Source organism: Trachurus japonicus, chromosome 3 (assembly GCF_045865225.1).
Source record: "Trachurus japonicus isolate A0001 chromosome 3, Traja_1.0".
Classification (NCBI taxonomy): domain Eukaryota; kingdom Metazoa; phylum Chordata; class Actinopteri; order Carangiformes; family Carangidae; genus Trachurus; species Trachurus japonicus.
The window spans coordinates 27,440,325-27,455,997 of NC_140909.1; the positions used below are offsets into that span (position 1 = coordinate 27,440,325).

Consider the following 15,673-nt stretch of genomic DNA (forward strand, 5'->3'; position numbering starts at 1 on the left):
TATGGCAATGGGCCAATTTGCCAAAATGTTGAACTATCCCTTTAAACCAAAAAAAATGAAATCAAAATAAATATGACTCATGCTTTGGGGGTGAAGAAGAAAGACGTTAATATCTGGACAGAGAAGACTGGACCACAACAACATCACCAATGGATGATGGCTTGGAATGGAAATCCGTGGTTTTTGTATACATACCCTAGTGCGTGCTATGCTCATAAACCTAACAGCTATTAGTACGGGTCTCTGGGTGAAAGAAAGGACAGGTTAGGGAAAAGAATCTGGAGAGAGAGGAAAAACTGCTTAGAAGGAGGAGGAAACGGGAAAAGAATTGAAATGGAAGGAGTTGACTCGGTCACGTAGATTTAGCAATGATGTCACCGTAGCTATGAGATAACAGTGTGATTAATAACAGTTTGATTCATCATGTTTGATCTCACCATCGACCGTCGGATGAGGGTCAGTCTGCACTTGGCCTTGTTCTCTGCAAACTCCAGCGTGCTGATGTCCTTTAGTCGCACTTTGTACTTATTCATCTGTTCGCAAATGATAAGCTCAACGCACCTGAGGAGGGAGGGCACCAGACAACACGGCTCAGAAAGACAAAATGGAAATACTTGGCATAGTCACAGAATGCTATTTAGTGTCTACCTCTTTCTATCTATCCATCCCCCTCTTTCTTTCTTTTGCCCATAGAAAGACATCCATCTCTCAGCTTTTATGTTTCAGTTAATTCAGCATTGTTTCAACAAGTTCTTCAGCTCATTCAGCATTTCTTCAGCAATGGCATTCAGCTGCTTTCAGCATTCACACGCATTTCCTGCTGGAAATGCTATCTTTTTCTAGTTATTATACAATACAGCATGTGCCTCACTTTCTCTCCTTGGTCAGTTGTTTTCTATCAAGCCTCCCTTTGGAAATCAAACAAATCCATGTCCCCATTCATTTTACTGTTATCAATTGCCACTGTAGTTAAGCCAAATTAAATATTATTTAATTGAAATAAACTAATTATGAGGAAGTGGCAGGAGTGACACCAGGCTGCTGAGACAGTGAACCTGACAACAGCTTGAGATGACTTGAGTTTACACTGATGTGTTTTGCTTTTCAAGCATCACCTTTGTTTCACATTCTTCTGTCTCTTTCCCAAAAGTCTTCTCAAAAACGGGTTCATATTGTGCTTTTCCAATCTTAATAAATCTTGATAAATTGGATTTGATGGCCATGAAAAAGAGTTTTGTTTATTGTTCCCACATGAAACAGATTAATTCAATTTTAGTTCTCCTAGTCTTGCATGCCCCCTCTGAAATCCCTACATGCCCCAGCTCACCCCCACTCTTTTTTTTTTTTGGCAGAAGCAGAATTATTTGAAAGACGTGATGCATATTCTTACGCAGTGGTCTTGCTGATGTCCTGGACGCTCTGCAGTGGATCAATAGTGTCGGGGCAGCGCAGGATACAGGGGGCAAAAACTATAGCCAAGGCATTAGCTGACATACGGTTGGTATCCTCTTGCAAGGCGATCCTACAAGCAATGAATGAGCATTAGAACAAACTCTTGAGAAAGAAAATAAAGCGGCTTCATGTTTTAATCCTATTTTTTTTGTTACCTGACAAGATGAAATATGAGTCGCTCCAGAGTGTTTAGGTGAGTTCTGCTTAGCTGGTCAATAACTGAATACACCCCTCTGAGCATTTCCTTTTTATCCTGCAAACCTGCAGAGGCATTCCCACAAGATAAATCACCAACAGCAGCCACAGCAAACAAATACAACTTCTGCTGTTTGCAATAATAATGCACCGTTACTGTGGAGACAGAAGCAGCACCGGCAGACCACTCACCCATGGCACGTATAAACTCCTCGTACAGTTCGAATGTCATGAGAGGATTAGGCAGGTCTCTCAGCCACTGCTTGAAAACACTAGCAATCACATGGATGTTGTAGTCGTCCAGATTCATACTGTCCACATCTGTGAGGGGCAGACAGAACACAGACAAAAACAAGATCACATTTAATCCTTTCCTCCCCGACTTGCGTCACTCGCTCGCTTTGCGATTACAATGTGGAGCAAAAGTTACCTGTGTCCAGTCCCTGCTTGAGCTCTTTGATTTTGTTGGTGGAGCCAGATTTTCTGTATATCCCCTCAGTGTAGAGGCCATGCATCTCGATGTAGTTAATAAGCTTCTCCACTACCAGGGGCACTGTCCTCTCGTCATTAGTCAGACGAGAAACCTCCACTCCGAACTGTCTGGAGGAGAGCTCTGGATCAAACTGTTCACAGACACAAGCGGAATAGATTTGCATCAAACACACAGACACGTACTGTAAGACACAAGCACACAGCAGTCATACAGTACTGTACAAAAAAATAGCATTTTAAAACACAAATGAAAATGAGGAAAAACTCATCTCAATCTACGAAGTCTTACCTTTTTACAACTTTGACTTCCAGCGTATTAAGTGACAGAAAGAGCTACTGTACATGAACCCATGGTAATACAATTACTGTCATGGGACATTGTTGTGTGTGGGTGCACACTATGGCTGACTCACCTTCTTACTGCATTTGTTGGTTGTCTTCTGGCAGCACTTTCTGTGGCAGGCGTAGCGGCACACTGGATAAACACAACCGGAGAAATCAAACAGGTCATTTCCATTATCAACAGAAAGGCAGTGCCTCCTCATTATTCAGCAAAAGTTGGGACAAAAGAAAAAAAATGTTATCAATGTTATCACAAGCAGCATTGGCTGGCATGAAGAAAACATCCTGTAGCGAATAAAGGACAAGCTGTGTGGAGAAATCTCTGGAGACACGGAGCCGCAGACCCCATGAGTCCAGTTGAAAACAATCTGATTAGGGCTGAGGAGGGAGAGAGGGCGGGGCTCGCTCTCTAAGGCCAGACTGAACCCAGCTCAGCCCCAGACATGGTGTGTGTGTGTGTGTGTGTGTGTGTGTGTGTGTGTCTACAAGTTCATGTGAGTGTCTGCGCTAAGATGAGGGGTGTTTGTGAATGCATTTGTGGTCACGACGACTTGACATGAAAAGCAATTTGGTCTTCAGCACATTTCATCACACAACTTACATTCTGGTGTCGGTTACATAAGAACAATGTGTGGCAGGATCCCAACAGTCAATTTTGAGGACATTTGAGATATTTAGTGAGAAATGCCCATCATGAGTTCCCACAGTTCTTTGTTGTATCTGATCCGTGGCCCCAAAGCCCAAAGATATCACATTTAAAATGACATGCAACACAGAAAAGCAGTAAATATTTACAATTAAGAAGCTGAAACCAGCAATACTTGATTGTTGAAATAGCTGAGGCTTCATTTTCTATCATTATCAATCATTTCAGGGCCCAAACACTGAAATTAGAAAAAGGAATGCTGATCAAAACAACATATTACAAGAAAAGGTTCATAAACCTTTTAAGACTACTACTACAGTATACTAGACTCAATTGGTCATCATTGAATATGAGAAGACACATGCACCGGTTACAGCTGATATACAAATGCATTTACTTTAATTACCCATCCTATCTACAGCAGTATCTTACACCATATACATCAAGTTATCATATCAGACATTCTTCTCAGCTCTATTTTTCTGTTCCTCATGTCAATAAATCATTTGGTAGAAGATCTTTTATGTTTAAATCACTGAATGGTCTAGGTCCAGAATACATGAATGACATGTTAGTAGAGTATAAACCCAGTAGAGCTCTGAGATCTACTGACTCAGGTCAGATAGTGGAGCACAGAGTTCAAACCAGACATGGTGAAGCAGCATTTAGCTGTGATGCTGCACACAACTGGAACAAACTACCAGCAGAACTGAGATCAGCTCCAACTGTAAACACGTTTAAATCCAGGTTAAAAACATTTCTCTTTTCATGTGCTTATGGCTGAGCTCTTTTTAAGAACTTTAAACGTTATCTATTTTCTTTTATTTTACTCTTTTTATTCTTCTTTGCTCCTTCTTTTAACTCTGATGTTTTTGTTTTTATGCTGTTTTATGCTGTTTTTTTTAATGTTTTGTCTTTATGTAAAGCACATTGAGTTGCCTTGGTATGAAATGCGCTACAGTATATAAATAAAGATGCCTTGCCTTAAAGCACCAGCAGATTGGAATAACCTTCCTGCTAATACCAGATCCCATTCCTCTCTTGGTATCTTCAAGCATGCTCTGTCTTCTCACCTCATGGTGACCTGCTCCTTTTTTCATTGAAGCTGCATATTCTTTTTGATTCGGTGAATTGATAGTAATCATTATATACCGTTATCTCAGTCTCAGTGTTGGCCATTATCGTTAACTGTGCTTTTCTTTCTTTTTTCTGTTTATTTGTTTGTTTTATTGTTGTGGACTTTTTTTTTCTTTCTTTTTGTATTGTTGAGAACATGTTTGTACGATGAGTGTTTGGACCCCTTCGAAAACGGGATGATTCATCTCAAGGGGTTTATCCAAATAAATTAATTTAATATAAGACATGCATCTATGAAATTCAGGGATTCTCCCAGGTGTGATATTTTATGTGTGTACTCACATTTGCACACACAGGCGCGGTCCATCATCCAGATGAGCGATGAGCAGTATTCACAGTATGTAGGGATGCTGTACTGGGTGGACTTGAAGATGTGGCCGTTATGCTCCTCCACCTGCAGAGAGCAGCAGAGCACAGCTTTTATTGTGAAAGTTCCTGTCACCTATAAACAGATTCACTTATGTTTTTTATGGCCTTTCCTATTTTGTTGTAAATCTATCTTGTTAATCCAAAGAGCAGATGGAGGTGTCTTGTCTATCTTTTATTGTGTTTACTCAATAACGATGAGAACAGAGACTCACGATGTCTGTGTCCTTTTTCCTCCGTTTTTTGCGTTCAGGTTTCGGTGCCGGCTGCAATAAAAAAAAATGCAAAAGAGAACAGATGTGTTTTAGTATTCACGAGACATGTTATTGTAAATGTAAGAATGATAATAAACACGGACGGACGGACGGACGGACAGACAGACAGACAGACATATAGATAGGCATGGCATTAAGATACAATAAAAACACAGATATCAAAATTCATCATAAAAAAAAAATCACAAGACACTATAAAGCAGAACAGGTACAGTAATAAACAACAAATAAGGCAGGTGAGGTAACAAACCATTACATATTTCATCCTCATGTCTGTGTCCCTGCTGTCAGGAGGCTGTTCTTTACCTTGCTGATTGTGTTGTCCAAAGGTTTATACTCGGTCATGAACTCGTCGAGGAAAACTTTGAACGTGTTGACCCAGACTCTGACAGGAGACTCGCTCCAGTCGCGCTGCTCCTGTCGCATGGTCTTCTCCAGGATGTGCTCAAACAGAGCGTAGAGGTCTTTGTAGCGGATACTCTTACCATCATCCATCTAGAGAGAAGAGGACAGTAACTTTAATACTGTCCCAGTGCAAAAGATCTAGTCTAACTTTTGAAACTGAAAAGATCATTAGAGATGTGTATAACAACTTATTTTACATTTTGAACTTGATATGATCATGTTCATCAACAGTGGTGCCATTACTTACAGCCAGTGCAGTGGAGTAAGAGTTGAAGATGTTTAGACGGAACTCTTTCAAAGCCTTTTTGAACACAACGTCCACCATGGTGTCCTTCTTACTGTCCTCTGTGTCCAAGTCGTTGATCTAAAATGAGACACCACAATCAACCTTCGCATTACAACGGAGCCTGACAAAGTTTAGTAGTAAAAGCTCAACACAGACAGCATGTGGTCGTACCTTCTTCATGAGGAAGTCGTTCATGCTCCGGTAGTCGTTGGTGCAGGTGAGGATCTGCACCGCATCGTTCTGCCACTGAGCAGGTTCATGAGCCACGCTGCTGATCTTAACGCTGCGCCGCCGCTTCACCTTGGGAGACGGCTCCTTGTTCTCCTTCAGGTCTCTGAACCCTCGGTCCAGCGTCAGGTCAGGACTGCAGGGGGGAGACATGTTTTCCTGACCTGCTGTGAGGGAGAGAATTACAGTCAGAGTGGGATAAAGTCAGTCAATGAACATTCAAACAAATCTAAAAAAGTATTTCAAGGGATAGTTCAACATTTTGGCAAAACAACTCTGCCTGGTAACGTTCTGTTATTATCTCATAGTGTGGTGAATGTGCAGGTCACAACTTGTTCACCAGAGCGTTGTGTAGTTGTTGGATTGTGTATTTGATGAGTTTGATGAAGGAAACCAAGAAATCCCATTAGCCTCCGTAGCGTAGCTCTGAGCAGCTCACGGCTCTGCTCCGCCGTTCTAAAAATAGCTTGCACCGACAATTTAAGGTAATTAACCTACTGCTATGACTATAGGGATTATGGCAATGGGCCAATTTGCCAAAAAAGTTGAACTATCTCTCTAAGGATTCAGTATAATCTTGATTGCATGAAGATGGATGCATGTGTCTTAAGATCACACACCTTCTCCCAGCAGTGGCCCTGTGTCTCCGTAGTCACCGTCCAGGGAATCAGCTCCACAGATCAGTTTCTCTCTGGATGCCTTCTTATCACTGTACTTGGTTTTACCCCAGAAACGCATCTTACCACGAACCCTGCTGGAAATCCAAACCAAAAATTGACACACAACTCTTGATTACTAAACAAAACAACTTCAACTTAAAAATGTCCTTGAAAATGTATTATGAAGCTCAACAGCTCTGGATCTGGAGGAACAAACCTTCCATCTTGTGAGTTCTTACGCATCGAGTCCACTTTCCCCAAATCTCCTGACGACATGGCTTTGTGCATCTTCTTCTGCTCCTCGGCGCTTGCAGGCTGAAACAACATCAGGTTGAAATAATAAGGGAAAAATTAAAGAAAATCTTTTTTAGGTACTATAGTCTGAGAGCATGTTCGAGCCACTAGAGGGCAGCATCACATCGCTGCAGCAGCATCAGCTACAATGTACATGTATATTAATTGTATTTATAGTAATCATGATATCACAAAAAAACAACAAAAATTTTATTTCTGACAACACTAAGAACATGTTATTTATCCCAGGAAAAGAGCCAATAAGAGAGAGGAGGTTGTTAGGTTATGAGGAAAGTTGAGAGTCAATCAGGGCCCCTTTTCAAGGACTCAGCAGGTGTTGAGTTGTACATGCTACATGATCAGACAGGTAATGAGTGACATGCAAATATTGTTAATAAACCAGGAAAAATAAATGAAGGAGGAAAAACTGCAGTTAGAGCCATAAGAGAAAGAGAAACCAAGTCTTGTTAGAAAAGCAGCTACTGTCTGTTCAAGGTTTAAAGGGTTAAAAGGGAAAACACTCCTGAATCTATGACAATGCTTAACGTCAAATTAATATTCACTATTGATGATTGAGTGAATGATTGATAATGATTTCTAGACAGGTTATCAAACCAGTAAAATACTGGTTCTACAGATGTTTGACAGGTTTGAGTACACATCTTAAAATAAAATAAAAATAACTTTACATTTATACTGGTGTCTAGGTTTTATTGTACCGCACCATTTTAGCAGGTTTTATTCTGTCGTGAATAGTTTTTCTGTCCTGAATTGTTTTTGAAATGTCTTCCACTCTCAGGAAAGGTTTGTGAAAACAGAAGTTTGTTGAAGCTCAGTCTGAGTCAGAGGTGTGATGCAGATCTACGCTGTCTCTGCTGAAGGGGGTTAGAAATGTCAAAGAGAAGACACGCTTTAAGAGTGGAGAGAGGGCCACTGCTGGCTCGGATGGCGCCATGGTTACCATGTCCGAGTCACTGAAACAGGACTCTTGTAAGCCCGCCTCCGTGGAGCTCTGTTTGGAGAGCGGCAGAGTGTAATGACGGGGGCTCAGGGGGCTCAGGGGGCTCATGGGGCTGTCGGCATCATAGTCATCCTCGTCTGAGTCGCCCCCATGCGAGGTGATGGGGGCGCGGGTGAGGAAGTCGGAGCGGGTCCGTGACATTCTGGCTTTCTTTTTTTGGCCCGCTCTGCTGACCTGGAGTTTACCAGAAGTGATAACAGCATGTTTAAAAGTTGCTTTAACGCGCACAAGTTTCAGCTTCAGCGCACTGTGATCTTCATGTCGGTCAGCTGTGTGGATGTTAGTGTAAAGGCTGGGAGCTGTCCTGCCAAGGTTCATTAAATTATTCAAAACACAAAACGGCACTCTTACAAAGTTGCAAACACATGCTATAAGTCTATTTTATAAAAAGAACAAAAAGAGAACTCACATCCCGTGCTTTTGTTCCTTTAGAGGCCTTGGGGAGTGGTGAGGCTACTTCTCTGGGGAGGGGGGCAGGTGTTTCTTCAGTGACGGCATCACTCTCAAACCTGATGGACAAAAAGAGGAAAACACAAATGCAAAGACAGTCTCATTAGTATATAGTTATAATTGTTATAATTCATTTTCCATTTTCTTTTCTTTCACCCACCTTGTTTTTGTTTTATGTTGTATAGTGACTATGTCTTATGATGTGCCATCATTGTATGTGTCTAAATGCCACTGTGATTGGGCAGTTGGAATTTCATTGTATTTTAAATACAGTGACAATAAAGGTCTTATAATCTTGATGATCTTATAAATCCACTTCAACATTTTACGAATTGTTGAAGTGTCATTCGTCGTTGTAAACCATTGGATGTATGATATAAACACAGAAGAACATCTCGCAGCAAATCTCGCGCATGTGCACAAACATCAACAGAGCCACTAGGAGCTACTGCTACAACGAGGATAAAAACAGAGATCAAATTCATTTTTTCCCAACAACTTCTTCATGTGGCAGCTTCCGGACACTTGGGTCAGTAAAGACGAGCAGTATGGAGGTATCTGGATGTTTCATAGTGTGTGTTTTGGACCATTCAAAAGTGAGCTCTATCCACCGCCATTATATGAAAATCTGTTGCCAGTCGGACCCCCCCTGGAACTCCTAAAGCGTTTTGATGACTCTGAAAGTTCTCCGAACCCTTCCTTGGCATGACGGTGAGTAGAAAATTGGTGAATTATCGATTTTGGGTGAAGTATCCCTTTAAAATCAGTATTATGCAGTAACACCAGTGTGATATGACCACTAGAGGGTGCCAAAGTCAGAAGTTTCCAAATACATGACTGGATACTCTGTCTGATGATGTAAACAATTACTGTTTTATTACAATTATTTTATGATGGCAACTTGATTCCTTTAATGCTTGAACATGAACTTACTCATATTTTGTTTAAGATCATAGCTAGGCTTCTTTTTCTCTAGGTTTTATCATTGACAGTAGACATATTGTTATGATTCAAACAAGGATTTGAATCAAATGTCAAACAACTCTAGTTTGCAAGAAAACACACCTAGTATAAGCAAAAAAAAAAAAGCAATGTGTGGATTAATTACTCACTTTGCAAATGTCACTTTGTCCTTTGGAGAGAAGAAGATGTTGCCCGGTTTATCCGTCATACTAACTGCGGTGCCTTGGTGACTCGGCGGCTTCTTGGCAGCAGATCTCACCCTGGTTGCTCCTCCGTCTCTGGACTCCAGGGTCAGTTTGGGCGCCCAGCCCTCGGCCACACGCCTGCTCTCTGAGCGTCTTTCTCTTGGTGCAGAAGCAGGCGGAGGGGGCAGCTGGGGGTGGGGGCCGCTGCCTTGGCTGGCCCCACCCCGTTGGGAGTGTGTGGATGGAGGAGTGGAGTGGGACTGTGTCCTCTGGATCACCAGGGAGCTGGGTCTGATGGGTCTGCCGGAGGTGGCGTCCTGCCCCCCCTGGCGACTCTGCTGGATCCGGCTCAGAGCCTCTCCCCTCTGCTTCTCAAACATGTCTCTCTCGTACTGGGCGAAGTAAAGGCGCTGGCGCTCCAGCACCTCCTTCTGCTGTCTGATCTGCTCCATCATCTCCTTCTCGTTCTGCTGCTGCTGGCTGCGCTGCCTCTCCTCTTTCTCCTCGTTGAGTCGTACCAGTTTCTCGATGACGGCCGGGTCGGCCTGGGGGGCGGCGGAGGTAGGAGCGGGGACGGGACCTTGAGGCACTGTTGCTGGGCCTGCTTTCTGTGGCGACGGGGTCGACTCCCCTGTCTGGGCTGCTGAATCTCGAACCTCCACGGGGGGACGGACAATATCGCTCAGCTCTTGGCTCAGTGGCGTTTCTTTCTGCATGCTGATGACCACCACCACCGGTCGTCGCGATGACTCTCGCCGCTCTCTGAGGGGCTTGGCGGCGATGGTGGAGGTGGCCATGGAGACGGCTGCATCTGTGTTCTGTTGAGGCTCTTTAGCGGGACGATGGGAGATGACCGGGCTTCCCTCGCTAGCGGGGACGTAAAAGGTAGGGAGGTAGTTCTCGATTTTGGGCGGATGTGTTGGGACAGCCAGATCCGTTTTGGTCTGGTCCTGGTCCTGGTCCTGGCTGTCAGGTGGGGCGACGGCATCAGACGCCCCCGCCCCGTGTGGTCCGGCCGGCGTCGGGCTGGTTGATACCACCTCGGCGTCGGGCTCGGGTACTGAATCTATGGGAGGGAGGGGGGAGAAGGCGTCGTCGCTGTCCGTCACCTCCTCCACGGCCTTGGGCGGCTCCTCGTCCATGCTGAGGAGCTCGAAGCTGCCTTTGGAGCTCTGGCTGTCGGGGGTTCCCTGGGGCGAACAGAGGGGCGGGGTCGCCGGGGGAACCAGCTCTACGGACCAGCGGCGCTCCTCGGACGGGGAGGAGGATCCGCCGCCGGTGGCTCGGACCTTGAGCAGCTCCAGGCTGAACTTGGCCTGCTCCAGCTCTCTCATCCGCCGGCTCTCCCTCTTGGCTCGGGTGGTCTTCTGGCTGGGCTCGTCTATGGTTCTGGCCCGCTCTCGAACCACCACGGTGGGCGACGGGATGGAGGCTGGCGCTTCACTCGGAGCTTTAGAGGAGCTCTCTGTTGTCCCAGCATGCTCTCCTGCTTCCGTTTCCTCCCGGACTGCGTCCTCTTGGCTGCTGAGGATTTGCAGACTCTTTTCCCGTTGCTCGTAGGAACGATCCTCCCACCTGCTGAGGTCCAATCCCATGATCCTCTCTGGCGACTCCTCCTCCTCCTCCTCCGCTGAGAGGCTCACCTGGCCATTCTGGAGTTGAAGCAGCTTCTCCCGCTGCTCCTCCGTCTCCCTCCGTCTCTGCTCTCTCAGTTGCTTGAAACTGTAAATAAAAAGGCGCAGTTAAAATCAAAGCTGATGTCAAATGTTTCCTATCCCATTCATCGAGGTGTATTCTGAGTCTAATGTAAAACTTCTTGTGCCCAGCAGCTCAGCTGATTGTCGAGCTGCTTTGGGTTGGACTTCTTGCGTAATGCTCTGTTACCACACTGAACAATGACTAAATACACTGCACCGGCTCTGTGCAAAGACTAATCTGGTTTTTCACTAGCTTGACAAAAATCACGCAGTCACTTACTCATTGAAACTATTTTCAGAATATAGGGCCTTTATAAAAATGTAAAAAGGTTAGCATGTGTTCAACTCAAGAAATCACTCACTTAAAGGAGAAATATTGAATATCACTTTTTGAAGGCTCTTTAACATATATTTAGGTGTTTGTCTTGCCTTCCAGCCCCCAAAATGTGAGAATTGACAAAAAAAACTGTAATGTGCAGGCTCCCTAGGTTGAAATCCACATGGTTTTACGAACAAATGTTCATAACCCCACCCCTACCTTGTACCAGTAGAAGGGGCAGGGCAAGCAGTGGTTCATTTGCATATAAAGGGACAGACACTGAAACAAGCCGTTCTGAACAGGGCTGTTTTGAGAGGATGAAAAGAGCTGTGATGTTTGATCCTTGGGGGATTTTGACCAAAGCATGTCACAGACATTTTAATTTGTGGAGAGGGGGCGTAACATGTCTCCTTTACTTAACAGCAACAGAAAAAGAACTTTTCAGGATAAAGCGATGGGTGTTTGAGTATGGCTTACCTCTGCCTAGCGAGGTAGCCTCTGCCAACAGCCTGCAGCTGTACCACAGCGGCATACAGATGCAAGTAGGCTTGTCTGGCTTGATGACAGCGCCAGGCCGTCTGAATGACCAGAGTTGCTGTGCAGCGCCGATGCAGCCATAATCTCCATGCCCTCTGCAGCACCAGAGCAGCCTCCCTCCACAGCCTGAACCTCTGACGCTCCCTGTAACCTCTCCAGTGTGTCTGCAGGCACACAGCTGCCCCCTCCTGGACTGCAGGGTCATAATCCTCCTGCTCCTCTTCCATGGGCCGGTACAAACGCCACCATTTCTGTGAGGGGATGATAATAATAATAGATTATTTATTTTCGTCTATTTTAAAGTTCACTGAACTCCATTGGGAATATACGGTAAGCATCTTTACTCAAAGAGAAATCTCAGTTTGCTTTAATGGGACTGAAAATTTATTTAGCCTGGAACAATCCTGAAACATTAAAATCAACATTTAAGATCATTTTCCACTTGAGAAACTTACACTAAAACAAAAACAAACTAACAAACATTTGTATACACTATTAAACAGATACATCTCTATCAGTCTATATAGTACAGTAATGCACTGTGCTACCAATATTATTTCAATATCAATTAGAATCAGATATCACAAAATCATACAGAGCATAATGTGGTGATTAATGCAAAGAACAGTGATATACAGTAATCAATGTATTTCTATTCATTCATTTGGACATTTTGAATTTTGTAAAATTATAATATAATATTATTATTACGATACAATGTCATCAGCCCTGAATCAAACTGTGAGGAACACATTGAAACAGAAGTGAAGGACTCACACATGAAACGACAAGAGCTTGATTCTGTACCTGGATGCAGATTGCAGCTTCTCTCATCCTGACAAACTGCTTCCTCTCCAGCCGGGCTCGAAACCGCCGCTGCAGCATGACGATGAGTCTGAAAACCTCAGTGTGGAGTAAGGCCTGCAGTCCCTGGCGCTCAGCCTCCCGCAGAAACACCTGGAGGGAGGGACCACCATGGAGTCAGCACAGGGCAACACACACACTTAATGAGGACAGAAGGCTGTCCAGCTGTGTACAAAAGGGACATACACACAAAAAAGGAAAAAAAAAAAAAAAGAAGTCCCGCTCACAGTTACTCACACACACACAGACCTCAGAAATCCCAGGCTGGATACATGGTCATAGGAATGTCAGGTATGATCCTCTAATTATATAGACAGCATCCCAAAGGCATCGACCCTACCATCAGGTCTCATTCATACCGCACCAAATATGGGGCACTGGCTTCATTACATCCCTTTTGTTAAGAGGATGCTTTCAGGTAATATGAGGTTATTCCCAACACTATCCTATCCTGACTCTATTTATAGTGCCTGTAATTTAGCTGTTTAATAAACTGACCGAAGTCTTCGCAATTTAAAACCCACGCAGATCATTTTCTCTTTGCCAGCGTCTCCACACAAACACGCAACAGAAGAAAATAACTAAACCACTGTGTTGTTCTACTTTTTCATGTTACATCTGGATTATCCATTGTGACTGATTCATCTGACTGACCCCTGATATTCCTCTTAAATTCCCAATGAACTACTTTATAGGGTTAGGGCTTTTTTTCATATCACATGTTGAATGGTTTTAATCAGCTTGTTCCAAAACTAAACTGAAGCTTAATAAAAATTAGATATCCAGTCCCTGCACATTTCATTACATTACATCATCTCAATCAGACCAGCACAAATATCTATCGGTGTACAATACATGGTGGTATTGATGAATAAAGTCAAAGCATACTAAACAAACCCCAACCGTGAAAAATGCATTTGTAATGGTATAAAATATCAACATATTTTGTACAGTAGATGAGGTCATTTCAGAAAGAGATAGTGGGATAGTGAGCGATATTAAAAACAGATGCCACGCCATGTTTTCCCGCATTTGTTTAGGAGAGAGAGGAGAGTAAATACCATGGTCTTTCCCACTTGGTAGCCATCTGGTTTGAGGTGGAGCTGGCCCAGACATTGCTGGATGCTCTCTCTGGTGGCTCTGGTGCCCTCCGGGAGCAGCACGCAGAAGTGATGAACAAAATCCTATCAGGACAGGGAGAGAAAAAAAAAGGTGTTAATGAAAAAATATGTTCATTAACCTGCTGTTTTGGGTTTTATGGTGACAGATCTGTGTCGTGTGCACAAGATTTCCATTCGGTAATGTCTCGAACAAATGGTTTATATCATTGAATCTGCTGAAGCCATCGCTTTTTCTAACTGATTCCAGCACAGGATTTATCGACTGTAGACACTCTGGCCCTGAATTTGAAACATAACTCTTGACCGGCTACAGAAATTCAAGCGGCCTCCTGTAGCATCTCCTCAGCAAAAAAAGTTGCCAAGGCACATGTGGTTTCAGGTAAAAGTCCATGCTGTCCATATTTGCAGGGGTTCAAACATCATGGCATAAATATGCTCGACTCCCACTCTTCAAACTGAGGCCCATTGTCTGAATTCAATACGCTCTGCACCCTGGGCTGTAGGGGGTGGATAGGGAAACAGATGCTGTGTTTATACAATTACAACCATGGGGAGTGTTTCAGAGACCCAAGGACAATGGAGAGGCTCTGTTCTGAGGAGTTGGGAAACAGCCGAGTCCTCCAAAGTGATACTGTGCCCAAGATATTTCTCATTAGTGCTGACCACAGCACTAAGTATGTTTCCAGAAATTTCTGGTAAATGACAGTGTCTGATACTAAAATTGTTTGAGTGATCTCATCAAAACAGTCACAGTTCAACGAACCTCGCATGGTGCAGATTTTAAACTAAAATGACAGACTTTTAAAAAATTAGATATTTACTGTGGTTTCATGTTTGTATTTGTTTTCAACTGTTTAATAATGGAAGAAGCACCCAAGCATGAGAATGATAGAATATCAAAATCATACTTTAGTAAAAGCACTTAAGTAAAAGTGCAAACTATATTTAAGTTTGGTAGATGACACCTGTAACTGTACATTACATTAACACAGCACATTAAGAGCAGTACTTTCCACTGCTGCAAGATGACTGTCTGTCCTGAGGTACGTGGATTAGTCCGGGGTAACAGGGACATAAATGTTTCTGGATCAGGTCACTGTCCTATTAATGAAAGTCTGGTAGCCTTGATTGTATCTGGGAGGTAGCAGGAGACTCAGCAGCAGCGACCTCAAAACCCCAGCAAATAAAAGCTGAAGTGTCCACAGGCCCACTGTTGATACCACAATGTTTACATGGGAAGGTAAGTTGTGTTTCGGCGAAGTGACTCCATAATAAACTTAGCACGGTGACTTCATCTTTTTCCTAAAACTTTGACATCACAAGGCTGGCACAAATTAACATTCAGGACCGCAAAATGGAAAAAATAATGCTACGAAAAAAAAACTAGAGTGGGAGGGAGTCCATGTTTTCTGTCCAAAGACTCCCTTCCAATCAGCATTGAACATGATCTGCTCTATTAGTCATGCAAGTATTTCTCACAGGGTTGACATCATTCTTTAGTGTGGCTGAGACGGCTGCCACCTCACGTTCCCCATAATTCCTTCTTGACACAACACACAATGAATCCCTGGACATCACCAGCGACATGTGTCCAGGACATTAATTCACTTCTCTGGCACCAATTTGCATGAAACCTGCGTGTCGCTTTAGCTGCGAGACTGATCAGGGTATCAGTGTCCTGGCTGCACACGCCTCCACGGAAGGAACATGTCGGGGTGATCTGTGCTCTCCTTTTACCG

General features: G+C 43.7%; 1 protein-coding gene across 15 annotated transcripts in view; it reads right to left on the bottom strand.

The window, feature by feature from the left end:
- The window catches only part of myo9aa (myosin IXAa), a 119,350-nt gene that overhangs the window by 3,856 nt on the left and 99,821 nt on the right, over positions 1 to 15,673 (bottom strand). For 3 of the 15 annotated variants that reach the window (XM_085768552.1, XM_085768588.1, XM_085768501.1), the window contains 20 exons: positions 13,875 to 13,997; positions 12,757 to 12,906; positions 11,890 to 12,200; positions 9,361 to 11,118; positions 8,208 to 8,307; positions 7,739 to 7,972; positions 6,701 to 6,798; positions 6,445 to 6,578; positions 5,768 to 5,991; positions 5,558 to 5,674; positions 5,212 to 5,400; positions 4,846 to 4,896; positions 4,547 to 4,658; positions 2,553 to 2,614; positions 2,078 to 2,270; positions 1,840 to 1,968; positions 1,608 to 1,713; positions 1,391 to 1,522; positions 438 to 561; positions 196 to 243 (listed from right to left, as the gene is read on the bottom strand). In XM_085768552.1, coding sequence (XP_085624678.1) covers positions 196 to 243; positions 438 to 561; positions 1,391 to 1,522; positions 1,608 to 1,713; positions 1,840 to 1,968; positions 2,078 to 2,270; positions 2,553 to 2,614; positions 4,547 to 4,658; positions 4,846 to 4,896; positions 5,212 to 5,400; positions 5,558 to 5,674; positions 5,768 to 5,991; positions 6,445 to 6,578; positions 6,701 to 6,798; positions 7,739 to 7,972; positions 8,208 to 8,307; positions 9,361 to 11,118; positions 11,890 to 12,200; positions 12,757 to 12,906; positions 13,875 to 13,997 — 4,395 coding nt within the window. The remainder of the gene's footprint in view (positions 1 to 195; positions 244 to 437; positions 562 to 1,390; positions 1,523 to 1,607; positions 1,714 to 1,839; positions 1,969 to 2,077; positions 2,271 to 2,552; positions 2,615 to 4,546; positions 4,659 to 4,845; positions 4,897 to 5,211; positions 5,401 to 5,557; positions 5,675 to 5,767; positions 5,992 to 6,444; positions 6,579 to 6,700; positions 6,799 to 7,738; positions 7,973 to 8,207; positions 8,308 to 9,360; positions 11,119 to 11,889; positions 12,201 to 12,756; positions 12,907 to 13,874; positions 13,998 to 15,673) is intronic. The other 12 variants (XM_085768592.1, XM_085768570.1, XM_085768535.1 and 9 more) reach the window with 9 other exon arrangements.